General features: G+C 41.5%; 1 protein-coding gene across 4 annotated transcripts in view; it reads right to left on the reverse strand.

Moving 5' to 3' along the window:
• Positions 1 to 19,649, reverse strand: part of LRRTM4 (leucine rich repeat transmembrane neuronal 4) — a 334,867-nt gene that overhangs the window by 204,728 nt on the left and 110,490 nt on the right. The window contains exons 1-3 of one of the 4 annotated variants that reach the window (XM_075736596.1): positions 13,420 to 13,703; positions 12,959 to 13,169; positions 9,358 to 10,904 (exon numbers count right to left, since the gene is read on the reverse strand). In XM_075736596.1, coding sequence (XP_075592711.1) covers positions 9,358 to 10,904; positions 12,959 to 12,962 — 1,551 coding nt within the window. In that variant the 5' untranslated portion in view covers positions 12,963 to 13,169; positions 13,420 to 13,703. Of the gene's footprint in view, positions 1 to 9,308; positions 10,905 to 12,958; positions 13,704 to 19,649 lie in introns of those variants that run through there. The other 3 variants (XM_075736597.1, XM_075736598.1, XM_075736600.1) reach the window with 3 other exon arrangements.

Below are 19,649 nucleotides of genomic sequence, written 5' to 3' on the forward strand. Positions count from 1 at the left end.
TTTGTAGCATTTTTTTCCTTCTCGGTACTAAGAATGAAAAGAACTGTAATCAGAGTTTGTTTCCAAACAATGTGTAATCTTATTCAGTCGTTCTGCCTTTTGCTAGTTACAGCACAGCAGTTGTACACCTTCCAAGGTGAAGGCCTACCCCATGGGAGCAAGAGAGGAAAATGATGTTAAGAACACCGAGGCTTCTATTTCCACAAAATCTTGGATGAGACATGACGTTATAAATGGAAATAAAATTACTACTAGAATGCACTACTCTTAGGACTTGTGCGTGTTGTGACACCTCTGTGTGTGTATACACACAGACACTGAACATCTGCCCTGACCTTCAGTACTCCTTAATACACGTTCTGTTAAATTAAATAGATAATGGTGACCCAGAAAAATCATTTCTCTCATCTTCACATAATGTGAGAAGTGCATGGTAATTAACTAGCCTTTAAGAATGACACTGTCGATTATTTCAGGACAATCAAATAATAGCAGAGAAACAGAGTCTGGATGAGAAGGACGGTGTCAGATGTACAGTTTAAACAATAGCTGTTTTGCCTGTCATTCATATCAAATTACGGCAGGAGGGGGGAAAGAATAACTATTTATAACCTGTCAGTCTCAAGCAACCACAATTATGATGATTTAATTAACACATGGAGAGGCTTCAGGCAATCACATCGTTCTAAATTTAAGAAGTAGCACATTTCAGGCCCAAGATGATTTAGAACATTAACAAATGCTAGTTGAACCAGGGCAAGAATTTGATGGCCTTGTTGGTTCCTTTTAAAGCATCCATCACAGCACAAAGATAATCCAAATGGATGTGTTAGCGAAAGATGAGAGCAGTGAAGAATCATCTGGGGTTTCAGAGGCCATCACACAGACGGAGAAGCTGATTTTTAATGAGAACTGAGTTTGAAAACGAGTGAAAACACACAACTCAAGTCTATTCATCAAAGACACTCTATGCAGTGGAAAAGTCCAGAAAAATAATTGAGTTAGGGTGTACGAGAGTGCAAGGCACTAACAGCGAGACTGACCTTGCCATGGAGAACTCGAAGCTCGTGCTCAGTGCCAAACAGGTCCCTCCCTGGCCTGATGCCCAGGAATGAGTTTTAACCTGTGCACAGTGCAATCACAGAACATGGGATGGCCTTTTCACTGCACAAGACAGAGTTGGAGTCATCAAAAAACCAGAATGCTGTCAAAGATTTCCTAAACCCTGGATTGCAGTACTCACTGGCCAACTCATCTCCTGCAAGTAAATCCTCTCCACGTCTCCATTTCCTTTTTCCATGCCCTCCTTGTTTAGATTTTTAGATTACCTGCTGTGTCCTGCTCTCCCAGGCACAAAATCATTCCTTCAATATTTTCCTACAGTGATTAAACTTGGGAGTTGTCAGCTGCTACCCAAACACAAAGAGTCATAGTAGAAATACTACCATTACGTTGAGCTTACCTTCTTTCACTTTCTATTGCCTGCTTCTTAATTGGATTAAAATACAAGTAACATACAAGAAAAGCCTACTTCTTCCATGCAAGAAAAAATATCTTGACCAGAGTTTACATAGAAAAAAAAATAATGAACCTCCGTCTTTAAAACTGGTTCTTTCACTGTCTGTCAAAAATTGGAGATTGAGATTGCTTTTCCTACAATGTATGTTTATATCAGTATGCAGTTGGGAGCATTGTGCACACACCCAATGCTGAATGTATCAAAAGATCTTTGTACACTACATATTAACTAAGCTCTGCCTGTTGCGATGAAGGACATGCCACATTCCCACAATACATTTAACACAAAGTGATTTAACAACCATCTAATTTTTCTCCTGATGTAACACTTTCACAGTGCAGTTGAAATGTTCAGACAGAAAATACTAAGTACTTTCATATGACAAAAGAACTTACAAAATTCAGTAGCAAAATCAAGATTAAGGTCAGTCTTCCCCATTTAGGCCTTCACACAAACCTTCACATACCCACTGAAGCACACAACACTGGTGGTCCACCTTTGATCATAAACAAACTGATCACGCTAGTCTTCCCCATAGGCTAAACCCAGAAATATTAGTTTTCTTTTTATTGTGTATTTCTGAGGAAACTGAATAATATGGTGATGCTGAAAGAACAGGGGAAAAAAATGGAACCTTCATAGCAAAGAGCTGTTGCATAGGATCGTGATCTACATGCTACAGGAAGTAAAAATTAGGATAATGTTACTTATCTGATGAGTTTTGAGAACTTCAGATAAAAAGTACTACACAAAAAAGTCTTTGCTTTTTTTGTCACCCAAAGGGTAGGAAACAATGAAGAGAAGTTGAAGCATCCTCACAAAGTCCTGTCATTTTCTGTACAACAGACACAGCCTTGGATCACAGAGCTTTTAGGAAAGACTCTCTGGCTTGCTAGTATCCAGGAACAACTTCTGTTCAAGCCAATTACATTTAAATGTATCTAAAGAACCGCAATAATAATTTTAAAAATGGCTTGCATCTATCAACCTATATTTGAACAAAGAAACAACAGTGGAGATTTTGCTGTAGGTAGAATATACCCTGGATGATGAGAGATTTGAGATGATCAGCATTTGCTGCCCTTGCTTGACTTCCCCATCCTCACAGGAGGAACAATTCCCATCCAAGTGCCCGTGACAACAATACGACGATCTGTCTACCAGGAAGAGCTTTCTATTTCCTTGTGACTTAAAAAGGCAAAGACAAATCAAATTCACTAGGCCAAGAAGCCAATACTCCCATAAAGTAACACCCTCTTACACCATCCCTTCGGTGCATACTCTGGCTTCTAACAAAGCTGGAATTTTGCAGCTAGGAACAGAGAAAACGAGTCCCAGGAAATCCCTCAGAATTGATCCAGTCATCTTTTTGTGTGGATGGAGAGCTCCACAAGCAATCTAAGCTTATTTGGCTGCACAACAGGCAGATGTGATAAAAGCTGATTAGTGTCAAAAATGTTTACTGCTGCAGCCCATCTGTGTTCAGTCCTAAAATACCTGGCTTGAAATGACCAAATACCAGGATGTGAGTAGTGCTATAAACACAAATCACACAGGAATTTTTCGTGTCAAAATGTTTACAGCGTGGCTAGCATGATGGAGGGCTGCACCCGCCGGTACGCCAGGCAGCTCCCGCCAGAAAAGCATGCCATCTCCTGAACAGAACCATTGAGACCATCTCGATGGAAGTAACACGCCCGCACAGCTGAGACCCGAACCGTAGTCCCAAAGGCTTTGAAACGTTCAGGTCTCTTCTAGCAGGGGCAGCTTGTCTGCCAAAAGGAGTACATGTCCAGGAGCATCGCTGTCAAGAAGCAGAGTAAACCAGCGTATACACAGCTCGGTACGTGTTATTCCCAGCACCCCGACCAGATAACTGTGTGCTCTCACAGCCCGTGTAGTTTAGGTAACAGTCTTAACATCAAGAATCAGGTCAACTCTATTATTCTGGAGGAGAGTTTGAGAAACATTGCCAGCAGCGGGATACTTGCTAATAAGATTGCTTGCCCCTTTTAGACTGTGGGGTTTTTTTATTTTTTGGTGTGTGTTTAAAAGAAAAGAAAAAAACCCCACAAATGAATAGGTTCAACAGATTTCTTCACTATTTCTGTTAGCGTTCTCCCTCCTGGCATGAGCTACATAATGGACTAAAATCGATTTTTTTTTCTCCTCCTTAAAATACTGGCAGCACATCACAGAGTTTGAGCAAGAGCAGAAGAAGGGGTGAGAGAAAGGAAAAGACAGACGGAGAGGGCAAACTGCATCTGCCACAATCCCAGCAACACAGGAATCCTTCACAGGGCCCGAACAACGATTATAATAGGAATACACTTTTTTTTTTTCCTTCTACAAAGCTTTTAGAATGCAGCATCCTCTCCATTTGAGCAGTCCTCACTGTGCCTGACTCAAACCATGAAGTTTCTAGAAAGCAGCAAAATTAGGGGAAGTAGAAAAAGAGGTGATGAGAACGATGTCAGGCTCTGGATGAGACGTAGTGGAGTGAAGGTAACGCCTGAAACGTGGTTAGGAAAGTTCCCACGCCTCAGGGAACATCTGGAAGATGTGCGTTCAGCTTCTTCCTTTGCCACTGATTATCTGCATTATCTCAGAGCAAACCACTTTCAAGGTCTCAGCACCTGCATTGCAAGACCAAAGTGCAGACAAGCTGATCTCCCACCCAGGCACCTGAATAAAGACCGAGTGAGACTTTCAGAAGTGTTCAGCATCCTTCTGCAGCTCCCTCTGCAAATTTACAACCAGTGTCTCAATTGCTGCTGATGCACAGCTGGCTGACTTCTTCTGGAAATGTCGTTTGAGTAATATCTTTGGGAAACCTCATGCTATACAAGTGCTGAGCCCTGGAAAATTCACCCCTGTGCGTTTATTGCTAAATCACTAGTACTGCTAGAGCACAACTTTCTCTATACTGGCATTATACTTGCAATAACAAGGATGCAATGCTAATGAAGCTTCCAAATGGTGACAAACACAAATTTTTACCTTTGGTCCTAATCCTGAAGACGTTTCTAAAATTTACCTTCTCCTCAGACCTCTCACTGGCCCTGTGCCCAAAAGATTTCACCTCTGAGCCACTTCTGACGTATTTCTTTCAGATACAGTGCACTGAGGAAAAGCGCTATCAGCTTAGCCTTTGCTTACTCTCCCAATACAAACACAGAGCTTATGATAGTTTTGTTAGATTCATTCACCCTTCAGTTTACAACTCCAGAATTTAAGGTCCATCTACAATCACAGGTGGAGAAAGAAAGGCAGAGGAGGAGCCATAGCACAGGATATGAGAAAGCTAAATTAACAACACCCATCCTACAGCGTTCCAAAACAGGGTCACCGGAAAGACAACCCCACTGCTTTGGCTCTGAAGTGACAACAGTAGTAGCAATTACTGCTTCCCATACTCCTCACTCATCACCTCCCACATTCTTCTCTTTGTAACGCACCCCCTGTGGAATCGCCTTCCTTTTGCATTCCTCCAAGCTAGGAGGAACTTGCAACTCAGCCATGAAGTCCTTGCTAAGCATTCCTACGAAAAAGTAAGGATGATGACCAAAGGAAATATGATCACTGTTTTTTTAAAAAAAGACAAAAATTCTGCCAAATCATTGAGTGACTTCTCCCACGAGGTCCCAATGCCCCGTAAGCTCATGCTTAGCCTCTGGGTAACCCTTACAAAGTTGAGTTACAGAACCATGAACACCCTTTGCAGAACTGGAACCTTGGACTAAATGGTATCTGAGCCATGGAGACTATTCCCTTTTCTTCCTTTTTGCATCTTGTTCAAAACAACACAGTAATGGTGTTTAATAAATAAATAATAAACAGTGGCATGTCAACATTTCCTTTTAAATTAGGCTCAAAAGAAGGAGATGAACAGCAGCCCACCAAAGCCTGCATATGTTGCATTCCTTTATCAATCTATTTCTTCCCACTGGCAAGAGGGGAGGAAGCAGAATTCAAAGTGAACATGATTTTGTGTGACTGATTTCGCATGTATGAATACAAGTGACAACTGCCCTGCTTTTCACTCCGATGGAAAAAACACAAGAGCATCACAGCAGACATGTACTTGGATGTGAACAGGTGGGTTGGTTTGTCAAGCGCTGGGGTATGGTTAAACATTGAGAAGCGAAAGTGTAAAAAGTAACCTCACAGGGTCTGTGTCAATCGTCTCTCAAAGGGCTTCACATCAACTGTGCTCAGCTAACACAGAAAAGATGTTCACTTGGTTGGTTGGTTGTCTGCTTTGTAACTGCCAGCCTGAGAAATAGGAGATGAATAACCTTCCAGTAGCAAGAAGGAAACGTTTTTGTAGCAATGTTCCTTCTCCCCACATACCTTCATAGTGTGCTATATACAGCTATTTTGTGTGTGATACATACGAAATACATAATGTTATAGCTTGGTTTATGAAACTGCTTTTTATGGCTCCCAGCCCCTCAACAAATGTACAAATAAATATGAAAGAGAGAGGGAATAAGATGCACATGCACAAAGCAAAGCAAATACCAAAATGAGATAGCAGCAGTCTGCTAACTGGCTGGTGAGAGCCAAAATCGTAGGCATCCAGTTATTTTAGAAACCCTTGCCAATAGACTAAATAGAATACCGTAGGCCAGGTGTCAGTGATTATAATCCCACTGATGCCAAGAGAGTTGCTCCCATTTACAGCAAGCCTGACTTTGGCTCTCTTTTCTGTAGTACAAGAAATAAATCATAAAGCACGGATGTGAAAAAGCAGCCATACAAACGGTGCCTGCAACTCCGTACTTGCCGTCTAAGGACCCAGTACGGGGCAGCTCTCCTACGCCTGTGTTGCTGTGTTACGTGCTAGAAAGCTCACTGAACTTAAACCAACAACAACCACCGCCCCTGCTCACGTGCGTAGCTGCTGCGAAGAAAAAGAACCTGCATAAATACCTAAGCATGTAATTTCGAGGCCCGTTCTGCCATGGAAAAGAAGTGGTTTATGGATGAGATGAGCTGGATAGTTCTAAAACCGAAATCGTCGCTGTGAACGGAATAGGCGTGTGCATAGGACCTCAGGCCACACTCAGAAACCATTCATTATCACCCAACTACCAGCAACACAGCATGGTCAGCCATCTTTCCCAGGTTAAAATGGAACTAAGCCATTCTTTCTTTCCTGAAAGATACAATTTTTGGATACCTTAGCTGCTCACAGGTGTGTGCGGGGGTAGACATGTGAAAGCAGACAATCATTTGAAAAACATTACCTAAAAGAGTAAAATCAATAAACTCGTAAGCAACGAATTCTGAAAACCCACCTGCCTTCAGTTTGATCCCAGACACCCTTCTCCCCCCTAAGTGGTCCTTTTGTGGGAGAACGCTCAGCCTGAGCAGGGTGAATGAGCAAGTCAGCCGGACAGGAGGATGGGCTTGAGCTCTCACTTGTATAAAATAATACTTTTCCCACAAGTATGTGCATGTGGGTAAATTAGTAAATAATGAGATGTTCCACTTTCTTCCCCCCCCCCAAACATAAAACCTTTCCACTGTTAAAGACACTACAAGGATTTTTTTTTTTCTCTCATCATTTTTAAGTACTGTACAGTGCATATCTATCCTTTTACAAGTGGAACCTTGTAGCTATGGAGACGAAGAATGTTAAATCCCAGCTGAAGATAGTATTTCAGTGGGGGCTTATGGTTGCTACATGTGCCTTCAACGATCTGCTGTCTTCTGTCTCCTGAAGTCTTCTGGACTAACAGCCAATGGATACTAAATCACCACGCAGATATGGAGTGGACTTTCTACCAGTCACAGCGTAGGACAGCGGTATCGTGTTCAGTACAGTCCTACTGATTTTCACCATAACCAAGAATCCCACAGACATCATGATAAACAGCTTGAGTACTGCAACGTTGTGCACCAGCTTAACCTAACCTCAACAGAGTAGCGGGATAACACTGTTCTGGTACTGCAAGAGCACCTGGAAACCAGGCGAACTGGGGTCCCCTTGTGTTTAACGCTGTGTGTAACAATCAGCATGAACTTGAAAGAAATGATGCCACATTGACCTTCTGTTACTAGACCTGGTAGGACTCTTCAACTTTTTATTTATCTGCCATAATCCAAATTATCTGAATGTCAGTCTCCCAAGCACCACCACATAGTCCCCATCTTCTGTGCACTATGATCATGATCCAAATTTGCAACAGATTATGGTTTTATCACATGGACTTTCAGTTATGGCGTGCAGATTCAGCTGTCTTCCATATCACCTTGGTGTAAATTAAACAGCATGTTATTCAAGCTAATGAAACTTCAGTGGTGTTAAACTTGAGCATGAAAAGGAGACAGCCTTTCAGGTCAAATTAATGTTCCTTGTGACAGCCAGTGAAAATTCAAAATAACTCTGTTAGCATCACTTACTTTCTACTTGTGCTGCTAAACAGGAGAAAAACCCCACACCTTCATTTGCATGATACTGGTAGAAATGACAAGGCTATGACAGGCGGTTTTCTTTTTTGAAGACAACACTGCTCCAGAGAAAGCAACCCCAAAACATACACCTTTTTTTTCCCTTCCCCTTAGCTCCGTGGTCCAAAATCAGCTAGGGATTTCAGGTGCCAAACACGAAACATCTTAAAGATGCCCTATTGTCAGAAAGTAAAAATATCCACTTTTTAAAAATCAGGATCCTGGAACTGCAGCCTGCTCAGCACTGCTCATCTTTAACACACGCTTCATACTACCTGGCTGGTCAAAATCTACCATAGTCAGACCCAATTTGCATAAATGGATAGGAATAAATTTCAGCAGGTACTTCCAGCACTCTCAGGTAGGATGTCCACAACCAAGGAAGCAAAATCAACCACGGTCCCCTAATACCACATCACATGCAGGATTAAGAAACAAGTGCTGAAATGTAATTGCGCAAATCCTCCTTACCAGGTATAAACAAGCAATGGCATTCCCAAGTAAATTCTTACACATTAACAGAGTCATTGACAATGCAGCAATGAAAAAATACGATGGTTTCTTGCCAAAGCTGAACAACAGACAAAAGAAGCACTGAGAGCCTTTCCTATTTGTATTTCCCATGTTGCTGAGTCAAAATCATAACATGGCCTTAAGTGTGTGAAACTATTAAGAACTCCATTAGAATTGTTTCTCAAGCTAAGCCTTCACTGATCACTAGAATGAAACTAAAAACCCCCACGAATCCCCCTCTCCCCACCCAGATACTCGCAAATGTGCTAGTAAAGCAGCTTGTGTGCTCCTGCTTCTCCAGGAAAACACTAAGTGCCTAACTCTAAGGTTGTACTGCAGTCCTGTTGTCCCCTGGTTTAGTTGAGAACCAGACAGAAAATGCTGAAAATCTTTGGCATTATCTTTAAATAGGCCATCAACCCCTCAAGATTTTATGTGGGGTCTGGAGTAAAGAGGTTTCCATCTGTATTTTTAAAACAGAAAGGGTTTTTAAACTCCTCTGTTTCTACCAATACATTAAAAATCGGACTTTCCTGTAGCCACTGCTAATGAACTGGGTGCAAATAGGAGGAGAATAACTATCCAGATGCCTTTATCATGGTTGTTTACTTCAACTTAATCTACTTTTTTTTTTTTTGTAAGTGTGAATTATTCAAAATAATCACCATCACTTCCCTGACTGTTGTTACTTAATCAGATAACCTTTCACACTGAGCAAACCCAAAAGCAAAAAAAAAAAAAAAAAAAACAAACCAAAAAACAACTCATCAATCTTTCTATAGTGTTTAGAGACACCTCAAGAGCTTCAAACATTTACCTCTCCTTCCCAGCAGCTGAAATGGTTTTAGGAGGATCATGGTTCATACCTCGCATTCCCTGGAGCCAGAGATGGTATACGTGCAGGGCCCAGATCCATTAACCGATACATCCATGGTCTCAGAGTTTGTTGGCTTGTAGTCCACGTAATACTCCTGTAAAGGGGAGTTCATTTGCCTTTCAGACTCTCGGGCCTTTTTCCTGCGCCTCTTCATGAGAGAATGCTGCTGGAGCTGTTTCATGCTGGCTGGATAGCGCTTCCACGACACGTAGATAACCAACAAAATCATGGCCACGGAAAGAAAGAGGGCCACGCTCCCAGCGATGATTTTGTGAAAGGAAACATGCTCGTACTCTGGTTCCACCCCAGGTGTTGGGAGGTCTGCAGAAGGGCTTGGCATAACAGACGTTGGCTGACTGCTTTCAAGTTTGGAAATGGTAGGTTTAGGAATGAAGACAGGTCTCGGGGGGGTTTTGGGTGCCTGGTAGGACCTTTCAGTAACCACTACCTGGATTTCAGCACAGATATTATATGTTTCCACAGCATCGCTCACTTTTTCACCCTGGATATGTTTAGGGCCTGCACATATCATAGTGCTTTCTTTATTTCCCTTGAAATTCTTAAGCCAAGTAAACAGAGGGCAAATGCTTCGAGTACATTCCCACATATTTCCAGACAGAGTGATGGAGATGAGTGAGATCCACGTATTGATGGTCTCCTGAGAGATGTTGGTGAGTTTGTTGGAATCCAGGTTCAGCTTTTGCAGGTTGGGGAGGCACTGGAAGGTCCCAGGCTCTATCCCTGTAATGTCATTTCCTGATAAATCCAAGTTGTGCAAGGAACTCCAAGTCCACGTTAACCCTTGGCTAATAGACCGGATCCTATTCCACTGCAAATAAATCGAGCGAAGGTTGAAGAGGCGTGGAAAGTGGGCAAAATTGATCTTAGAAAACTGGTTGTGCTCCAAGTGGAGCTCTGTCAGCTTCAAAAGGCCAGCAAAAGCATTACGGGATAAGCTCCGTAGGCGGTTGTAGCCCAAATCCAGAAAGTCAAGGTTTCGGCAGTCTTGGAAAACTCGGATCGGCACAGTTTTCAGCGAGTTAGAGCGCAAATGCAAGATCAAGAGTTTACGAAGGCCCTTGAACTGCTCAGACTGCAACACCTGCAACTTGTTGTAAGAGAGGTCCAGATTGCGGAGGTTGGGGACTGGGTGAAATGTTTTGTTGTGCAGATGGGTAATTTTGTTGGAGCTTAGAATTAATTCCTTCAGCCTGCGGATCCCCTGAAATGCATCCTCATCCACGGAGCTGATGTAATTATGGTCAAGATAAAGCCATATGAGCTGATTCAGGCCCGCAAACTGATTTGATTTAAGCTTCTGAATGCTGTTGTACCGTAACGATAAGCCTTGAGACCCGCCAGAAATATTCTGAGGGATGTCTCTGAATGCATGAGATTCGCAGTACACAATCTTGCCATCGCATCTGCAGTTCTTGGGGCAAGCTCGCTGAGCCCCCGCAAGCACAACAAACAGCACCATAGGAAGTAGCACTAACACCACACTCATGCCTCTCAGCTGCTTAATTAAATGGAAACCTACAATATTAAAAAGAAAACAAACGTGCATTGTAAAGCTATTACAATAAATCGCCAACAGATTACCAACGTCAGTGGGGTTTCTAATAAAGCATTAGTGAAGCAGTGGATTTTGAAGACAACCTGTTTGCCTCCTGTTTTGCACTTGTTGTGTAAATGCCTGTTCCTTTGAGTTTCTGGCTTGCCCTCTCTCCTACCCGCGCCATCACCAGTACTACGCTTGTTATTCAATTACTTTTGTGTGATTTACGATCCCTTAGAAGGGCCAAGAGCCTCTTCTCTATTCGCTTTTCTCCTGTACATCATCTCTCAATGTAGCTGGTATATCCTGATCACTAGATGCTGAGGTTTTAACAATAAACATATTTGTCAAGTCACTGTGCTGAATGCTCCATAGTGCTGGAAAGGAAATGAGCCAAAGCTTCTGGTATTTACGTCCTGCTAAACGTGTTCCCTAATAGAAGCAATTGCAAGTCCAATTCCTCCAAAATTACTGCAAAAAGTGAGAAATCTACTTATCATGAAGTTTGATCCATCTTGAAAATGTGTATTTATTGTAAAAGTAGACAGTAAATAAAGGCTTTACTTTTTGCACTGAGTGATTTGTTTTTAAGAGTAGGTTTACTCATTATTTTTATGTACCTAAAATATATAAATAGATGCACAGAAAGTTCAACCATATCAAGAAGTATACCATATAATGCTGGTATGGGACCCCAGTACTAAGATAATGGTGGAAGACTTATTTCTTTAAAATGAATCATAGTCTTAAGGCATATTAATTTAAAGTTATCTACACGTAGCTGTGAATACCTAAGCATTTATTATTTTGTACATACATTGTAATACTCTGTGAAAATATACACACAAATACTTATATATAAACACTGCCTTAGAGGCAGCAAACCAGAAAGTTTAAAGGCGTATATTTCTATTTCAACTACCCTCTCTCTTCCAGAGCTCTCTTGATTTTAAGATTTTGCATTTGAGAGGTCAATTTTACCATATAGTAGCAATGCTGTTACGTGAGGACAGTCACATTTTCCACATTCTTTGAATAATTAGGAAAGGGGGTGGAGGGACTGTCAGAAAATCCAACATACATATGCACGCTTTCCTTAGCCTGTCGTAATTTTAGGACTGGTGCCTCTGTCCAGAGTTGCAATCTTGCTAAGAATTAAAATGCATTCTTCCAACAGGAAATATTTTAAGGGCTGGTATCTCCTTGATAAATAATTACTTGATTATTTGTCACAGACACAAAACCAACCCTGTGCTGCAGTTATTTAATCCAATTATAAACCAAGGGGCAATCTGCAAAATAATTCCTAATCTAAAATGCCCGACTACGTGTCTCTGCCTTTCACTTTATGGTTAGATTTTTAATTTAAATCCTCATCTTTTGCTACTGCCTATGTGCCAGCAGCAGCCAGCTAGAAATATGTTCTGGCTGTTCCAGACTTGGGGGGAAGGAAGGAGGGAAATAAACCTGTCACACTTGAAAAAATAAGACTGGCAAATGACTGCTGGAAATCGAGCAGCAATATTAGGGGTATCTTTTCAAAGACCAAACAAGCCTTTCCAAAACCACCTATACAACAAGATCACCCCCTCCCCTTTGCTTCCCATATACTGCAAAGTGTTAACAGTCCCTTCTGACAGCCTGAATAATACCACTACAGCCTCATCGAATAGGAATATAAAACCAGAAGAAACGTTGTGTGAGCATGCCTCATGCATACATGTACTTATCTATACGTCTGCAGGTGTGTGGGTGGGATGTACAGACAGCGAACGTACTCTCTACAGTCCTTAACTCAGAGCATGCATTTACAGATTAATTACATATAAAACCACTGCAGGAGGAAGGTGTGTATGTGTGTGTGGGAATACATGATCTAAAAATACAATAGCAAGTACAGTGAGTCACCTGGCAGAGGAATGCACTGCCGCTGTTTCGACTGTTTCCCCTCTCGAACAGCTAATAATCCAACTGAAAAATATACCATACAGCTGCAGCTGTGCTACCAAACAAACAAGAAAAGTTCACTTACCCATCCTTTTGTCATCAATAAACGTCCTCCTTTTCCTTTCTCCAGCTGTTTTCTTCTCTCTCTTCCCTCTTCTGCTTTCCCTTTGCCTCTCTCTCTCTCTTTTTAAAACTGGTCTCTTTTCCTTAAACCATCAGAATCTTCATGTCACAGCACGGTTGCCACTCACATCACCGCCATCCAGCGTGCATGCCAGTAACCCCCACAAAGTTCCCTAGAGAGGACAAGCAAGAATTTTGGGGATGAGGAAGGGAAAGGATAGGGAAGGGGTTGGGGGTGGGGAAGACAGGACGAAGGATGGGGGGGAGTGTGTGGGGGGGTAGGGAGGGACTCTAAGCTCTGAGAGCCGTTGTGTAAGTCATCAGAGAACCATCAGCGTTAAGTGGCAATCAGCGAGTAAAAGCTATAGCAGACCACGAAGGTAAACCAACTTCTCTGGGAGAAATAAGAATCTTTGCCGGTACCTAGCATTTCTCATTCTGCTGCCTTTTGCCATTCCCAGACACAGCAATCCATCCTCGGCTTCCCAGCTCCCGAAGCAGGCAGGCCTCCTGCGCTGTGCCAGAGCCCAGTTTAAAAGCTATGCAGGATAGGTTTATCCATTTAGCTGGTCAGGTTTAAAGTGTTTTGTAGCTGTGCTGAGAGGCAGCTCTTGTCTAATTCAGAAGGCTTTCCAGAGAGTGATGATGCTTTGGAGCTTGTTGGTGCTAATGTTCTAGTTTGTGATACACTGAGTGCCCTCCACTGGAGAAAACAGATCACACATTAAAGGCTTGAACAAGTGATCCTGTCATTGCTATGCAGACTTTCTTCCTTTGGAAAAGAAAATTAAAGACACAGTATTGCCTTGCCCACCATCGTCCCTCCCCGAACCCCTCTGCCTTCCCTAGATTATTGCATGTTTATTCTGTGTATTTTCTGGCAGACGCTGTAAAACGCTAAATAAAACACTCGTTCCCTGGGTATCTGGCAACCTGATCTCTTTCTAATCCACCTGACCTGTGTGTTTTTCTTGGGCAAATCCTACTGTTTTTATTTTCCCCATATTCACAGGGTGAGAACAGGAAAAGGAAAGTTTGCAGCTTCAAAGTCACATTAAAGGGTTAGGAGGGGCAGACAACGTACAAACTAATCCACCCAAAAGGCATTTAATTGCATGCATCAAATCCAAACGTAAACATACCAAAATCAGCTTGGTTTTCCTTTTTTAGTCAAAGTGCCTTTTAGTCAGAAAAATACTGAGTTTGCTAAACAATGCAGAACCAAAGCTGCAGAATTAGTGACACCTTTTTTTCCTCCAAACTCCTCTTCTCCCCCAGCTCTCCCCCATTCACAAGCGGTGACTTCTCGCAGCAAAGCGTGCTGGTCTGGACCTCAGCAGACTTGGGCCACAGACCTTGCGATGCGATCTAGGGTATGACGCTTCCACAGCGTTTCGCCTCCTGCTATTTGTCTGGCTAGCTTACTAGGGCTTGAATTAATTCTCACCCAGTTCAGCAGAAGGATGTCCAAGGGATTTGGAGCAAGTGCAGTTCCACACAGAGCTCCGTTGAGTTAGTTCTGGTTAGCCCTATTAACCAGAAGCAGCAGAGAACATAAGCCTCGGTGGAGCCCCACACAAACACGGATGTACTATTTTTGGTTTCAGAGCAAACTCAGGCTTCTCAGAGGGCAGCACTGCACTGTTCCCTAACATTTTTAACCTAAAAGCTCATCTGTGCTGTCTGTCCAGCTGCTCCCTCCTCTCCCTGTGCTACAGAGACATTAGTTATTTTGAAAACAATTCCCCGTCCAAATTTTGAGTTTACCTGCCAAAATGGTGGAAGTACTTTATGAAAAGTCTGTCATGAGATAACCATTATGTGTTATTTATTTTTTAAAAATATTTAAAAAATATGTCTCTTGACTACAGAGCATCCTGCTCAGCATTTTACAGCCCATCATATCTCTTGAGGTTTCTGTGTACTACTACTCATCATTTCACTCTATAACAAAAATGAAAATTGCATGAAACTCAAGGCCAGATTCTGAGCTTTTTAATTTTAGTTCCTTATTCCTGGCTCAGATAAAAAGACCATTGCTTGCCCCTGCAATCCATTCCAAATGAAGTCACCCAGCCCCAGCGCCCGGTTCCCCTGCAGGATCTCCATCAGAGCAAAAAGGTTGGGACACAGAATGGGCAAAGTAGTTCAACTGCATTTAAAAAAAAAAAAATCCACAAAAGAATCCATGGAAGCCAGCCTTTCGTCCCTATATCTGCATCCAGACTGCAACATCTCAAAGCTTCCGACTAAAAAGCCTGGGTTGGTTTGTCTCGTTATGAGAATTCACTTGCCATCTACAGATTAGAGATTGATTTCCCTAAGAAAAATATCATAATTACTCACTATTTTTATGCTGAATTGGTCAGCAACACACACACCTCCCTCAAACAAAATTCAGAACTTAATTATCATAATGATGTTAAAAGTACTTTTTTCCATATCTCTATTAACTACATCTGCATTACAGTCAGTATCATTTTAGCTAACATTCATACTTATTCATGATATAATTTCCCAATAAAGGTAAAAGCTAAAGTGTGCAGTTATTATACCTTGTATTGATAATTCTCCAGGAAGGGTCCATTTGAAACTCTGCCAGATGTGAGAGTGAACTGGGGAGAGTGATGCCTAAAGAACCTGTACCGATTTTCAGGGGATGTCTTTTCCTGGATCCTTTGATTCTACAAGAGCTGAAGCAGCATTGTCATGAGCTGTTCTGCTGCCATATACTTACTGAGACTCAAACCCCCCACATTTTTACAAAAGGTTTAAATAATTTTGTTTTCATAAAAATCCTGCGATACTGCAATGGAAAATTTCACAAACTCCAAACCAGAAAACTTTCATACCAGAGCTAAACCCAAGTGAGCTTTCACCCAACAGCATCAATGCCACATCCCACCCCTTTTTTTTTTTTTTGTGGGGTTTTTTTTTTGTTTGTTTTGGGTTTTTTTCATTTTCTGATAAAATAGAAAACCATTTGAACATTTGCCAAAGAGGAAGAAATGGGAAAATTTTTATCAGTCTAAATAAGTTACTTTAAAAGCTAAAAACCTCATAGAGGAAAGGAGGCTGAAAATGCCTGTTTGGGGTTTTGTTCCCTTTCTTTGAGCAGCAAGAGGCACAAGATCTCTGCACACAGCTGGGAGAAACCCAAAATGTTCTAAGTGGTCAGCTGATCCTCATCCAACTGGCAAAGTTTCCTGCCACCTGACCAAGAGTTACCTAGATACATTATCCATACTAATATGTTTGTGTCATGGGATCTATAGTTTCTCTTCCAGGACAAAGCATCTGTACATGTCTAATTAAGTTTTTGATCGATACTAACAGTTGTGATTATTTCACACATATATATATATCAAATATATATATGCACACATACACACAGAGTCAAGTATGCTCGGAATTTTAGCCTTGAGCCGTTCAGCCTACCAATTTGTTTCCATGCACAAATACTTAAAAATTAACAACAGTAATATTTACATAGTACGCTGACTTTGCAAAATGTACCAGCACCAACAGCCCTCACAACACACCTATAAGGAAGAGAAGAACTTATCTGTGCTTTCCTGTAGAACCAGCTACTCAGTTACTGGAGATTTACCGCCCTGAATACTTCTCCTAGGAGCATCAGTGGTAGAACTACTGCTGGAAGGAAACGAGCTACTGCTCTGTGGCCAATTTCTTATTTTCTGCCTACAGAGATCTCTAAGGTTTGCACTGCTCCTGCACAGTCAATTCCAAATATTCCTTAGTGAGAAAGACATGAGAAAAATCAGCAAACTTCAGAGGTGCTCGGGCCTGTCCCCAGTATTGCCAGATCCAAGTTTACAAAGCTCATGACTCAGGCAGCAAACAGCACTTTATATTTCCCCTTGATCAACTCAGCCATTAGGTTGCATTCACATTGCATTTTCAAGGCTTTACAAAATCATTTAGACTTCTTGGATAGATTTAGAGGTTTCAGACACAAAAAGAACAGTTACGGTGATCCAGACAGAATATAAAACAGGAATCCTCCCCAAAATATTCCCACAACAGACCCATAATTTCTGCAGTGACATCCATTTCATAAAGATGAGTGGCCTTTATTTGAAACCCACAAAGGATGGAAGAGCCAATTTTTAATAACAGTTTGAAGAGTCAGAGCTCTTTGGCAGAGTCTGTACTCAGCATGAGCCCTGCATCAGTGCCTTCCCTGACCAACTTCAACCTTTCAGCAGTCGCACATAAGCCTTTGCTCCCAACAGCTCCTTTTTTATCAGGTGCTATCGTAACCTGCCGACGCGTACGACAGATCCTCCAAGGTGCAACCAAAGACACGACCCCGATACAGCCTCTAACTAAAGAGTTTTTAGTCTTTAGTATAAGTACAAATGTTGATAAGATTCAAAGCGTCAAATCAGATGGTCTCAGCTGTGGTGATCCTGCATCTCATCCAAGGAGGCAGGAAAAGCTGGACTCTACACTAGCCCAAATAGTGGGTTTAGATGCTCTCATTTTCAAAGCATTATTCTCACAGGCATATCATCGTTACCAAGATGCATTTCCTCTTCACTTAATTAAGGTTTTATTTAATTTTTTTCTCAGACATCTAATAACTATTTTTATTTATAAATTTATCTGCTTAGTGACAAATGTCTAATCTCAGCTCTAATTGCTTTTAAAGCATCTAACAGCCTTACCAAACCCAATCCAAAAATAAACAGGCAGCCCAACAATACAGATATTTCATATTCTAAGATTAACTAGAACATAACTCCTCTTCAAACGCAAACCCTGCTTTTCTATCCAAATGCCAATTCCTCAGTTTATACCCCTAACAAATAGTTTGCACGATCATATATCAGAATTTCCTGGCAGCATGATATAACCAAAAGACACTTAAGACGTCTACTGCTGTCAACATTTGGGAGACTGAAATGAAAAGACAGTTGCAACCACAACAGTTGGACCACCCTCCATGTTAGCTGGGTGTGCAGTGCACTGAACAAAGTGGAAAACAAAATGCTGACAGTGTTTTTCTAGAGCAGGTAGAAGCCTGTCCTTGCCAGACAGCAGGAAACTAGAACATGAACCATTAGTAATTGGTCTGATTTCAGAAAAGCAAAGGAATTACATAGATGTACATGCTCACATCCTTCCTCTTCAGAGGAATTATCACAATGACTTACATGCTGTAAAATTCCTCACAGCATGATCGCAGCACTGTAGTGCCATATCAGCGCATCTTCATGGTAAATGTGTGGGCTTTTGCCTGTATAGTAGTCCTCTAGATAAATTTCATCTGAGATTACAGAAGCTTTTTTCTTTTTCTTTTTTTTTTTTTTTAAATTCACATCACTGTTTGCCAAATAACAACACATCAAGGAATTGATTGAGCAGTGAGAAGGTAATCAATGAGTGGTTATCATAGGTACAATATCAACTCTCATTGCAACTGTCAACAAACAAAAGAAAAGCTTGCCTACCGAAAAGATAACACATGCACACGCATGCAAACACACAGGGTAACTAAATGCAACACGAAACTGCGCCAATGAGCTCAAGATGAAACAACTTCGGCTTCTTTGTTGTATTTGGCTGCAATAGAAAGGGAAATTACTGCCCTGTGCTGTGCTTCTAGCAGAACTTATATTCCCTCATGTGTGCTACAGTGATTCCTTTGTTGACGGCATGACACACCAGCAATAAGAACAGTCCCAGAGGTTCCAGGGAGCTGGAAGGAGGATTTTTTAAGACTGTTCAAATGCTGGAAAATGCAACAGAAATCCAGCAAGAAAAGGTAGGACGAGAAGGCTGAGCCAACAATTTTCAGTACAGGAAGAGGAGGCAGTTAAACAAGAATGTAGTACTTGAGGTGATGATCTCATAACGCTACACCATCAGTCAGCACCCTTTGCATTTTAGGATCTCCTTTATATCTACAGTAGCCAACAGAATAATCTTAGAATTGGCATTTTGTCTCTTATCAGAGATTCTGCCCATGCTCATTCTCCCTCCTTCCTCTCCTTTTGCTTTCAGAACGTATGCGTTTGAAATTGCTAGACGGTGTACCAATCTCCCAAAAACTAGGCAATGGATTTCTCTTCTGTCAGTATTTCAAAGTATTTTTCTCTTCCTCAACAGTCATTGAAAATATTGCCTCCATACAAGGAAATACTGGTCACAGTTATGTAGGCATAACTGGAAAGAAAGAAAGAAAAGAAAAAAATAATCTCTTTTATCTTCTGTGCTGGGGCATGGTCTGGACAATCTGAAAGATCCACTTAAGCAAACCCTTACATTCATATTTTCTAAAGGTCTTAACAAATAAAATTAAATTCCTTCTGCCTCCAGCTATGCACACTGCTACATGGCACCTCTGAAAATACAGCCTTTAATGTCCTCCTCTGTCTTCTTTCAGTGACAGACAAGTCTCCATCAGGTACTAAGTGATGCATTTGTGCTTCTGTAAACTCTAAGAAATTAAGTTAATAAAATACCCCCACCCCTCAACTGAATCTATTTAATTATGGGTCTATACAGCCTTCTTTGAAAACTCCTACAGCTTCTAAAAATACCGTATTTGTTGAAAGAATTAATCTCTAAATACAGCCAAGAAACAAAGCCTCTGCTTTTGAGCAGCATGTGTCAGAGCAGTCTGG

Source organism: Balearica regulorum, chromosome 27, assembly GCF_011004875.1.
Source record: "Balearica regulorum gibbericeps isolate bBalReg1 chromosome 27, bBalReg1.pri, whole genome shotgun sequence".
In the NCBI taxonomy this organism is placed as follows: domain Eukaryota; kingdom Metazoa; phylum Chordata; class Aves; order Gruiformes; family Gruidae; genus Balearica; species Balearica regulorum.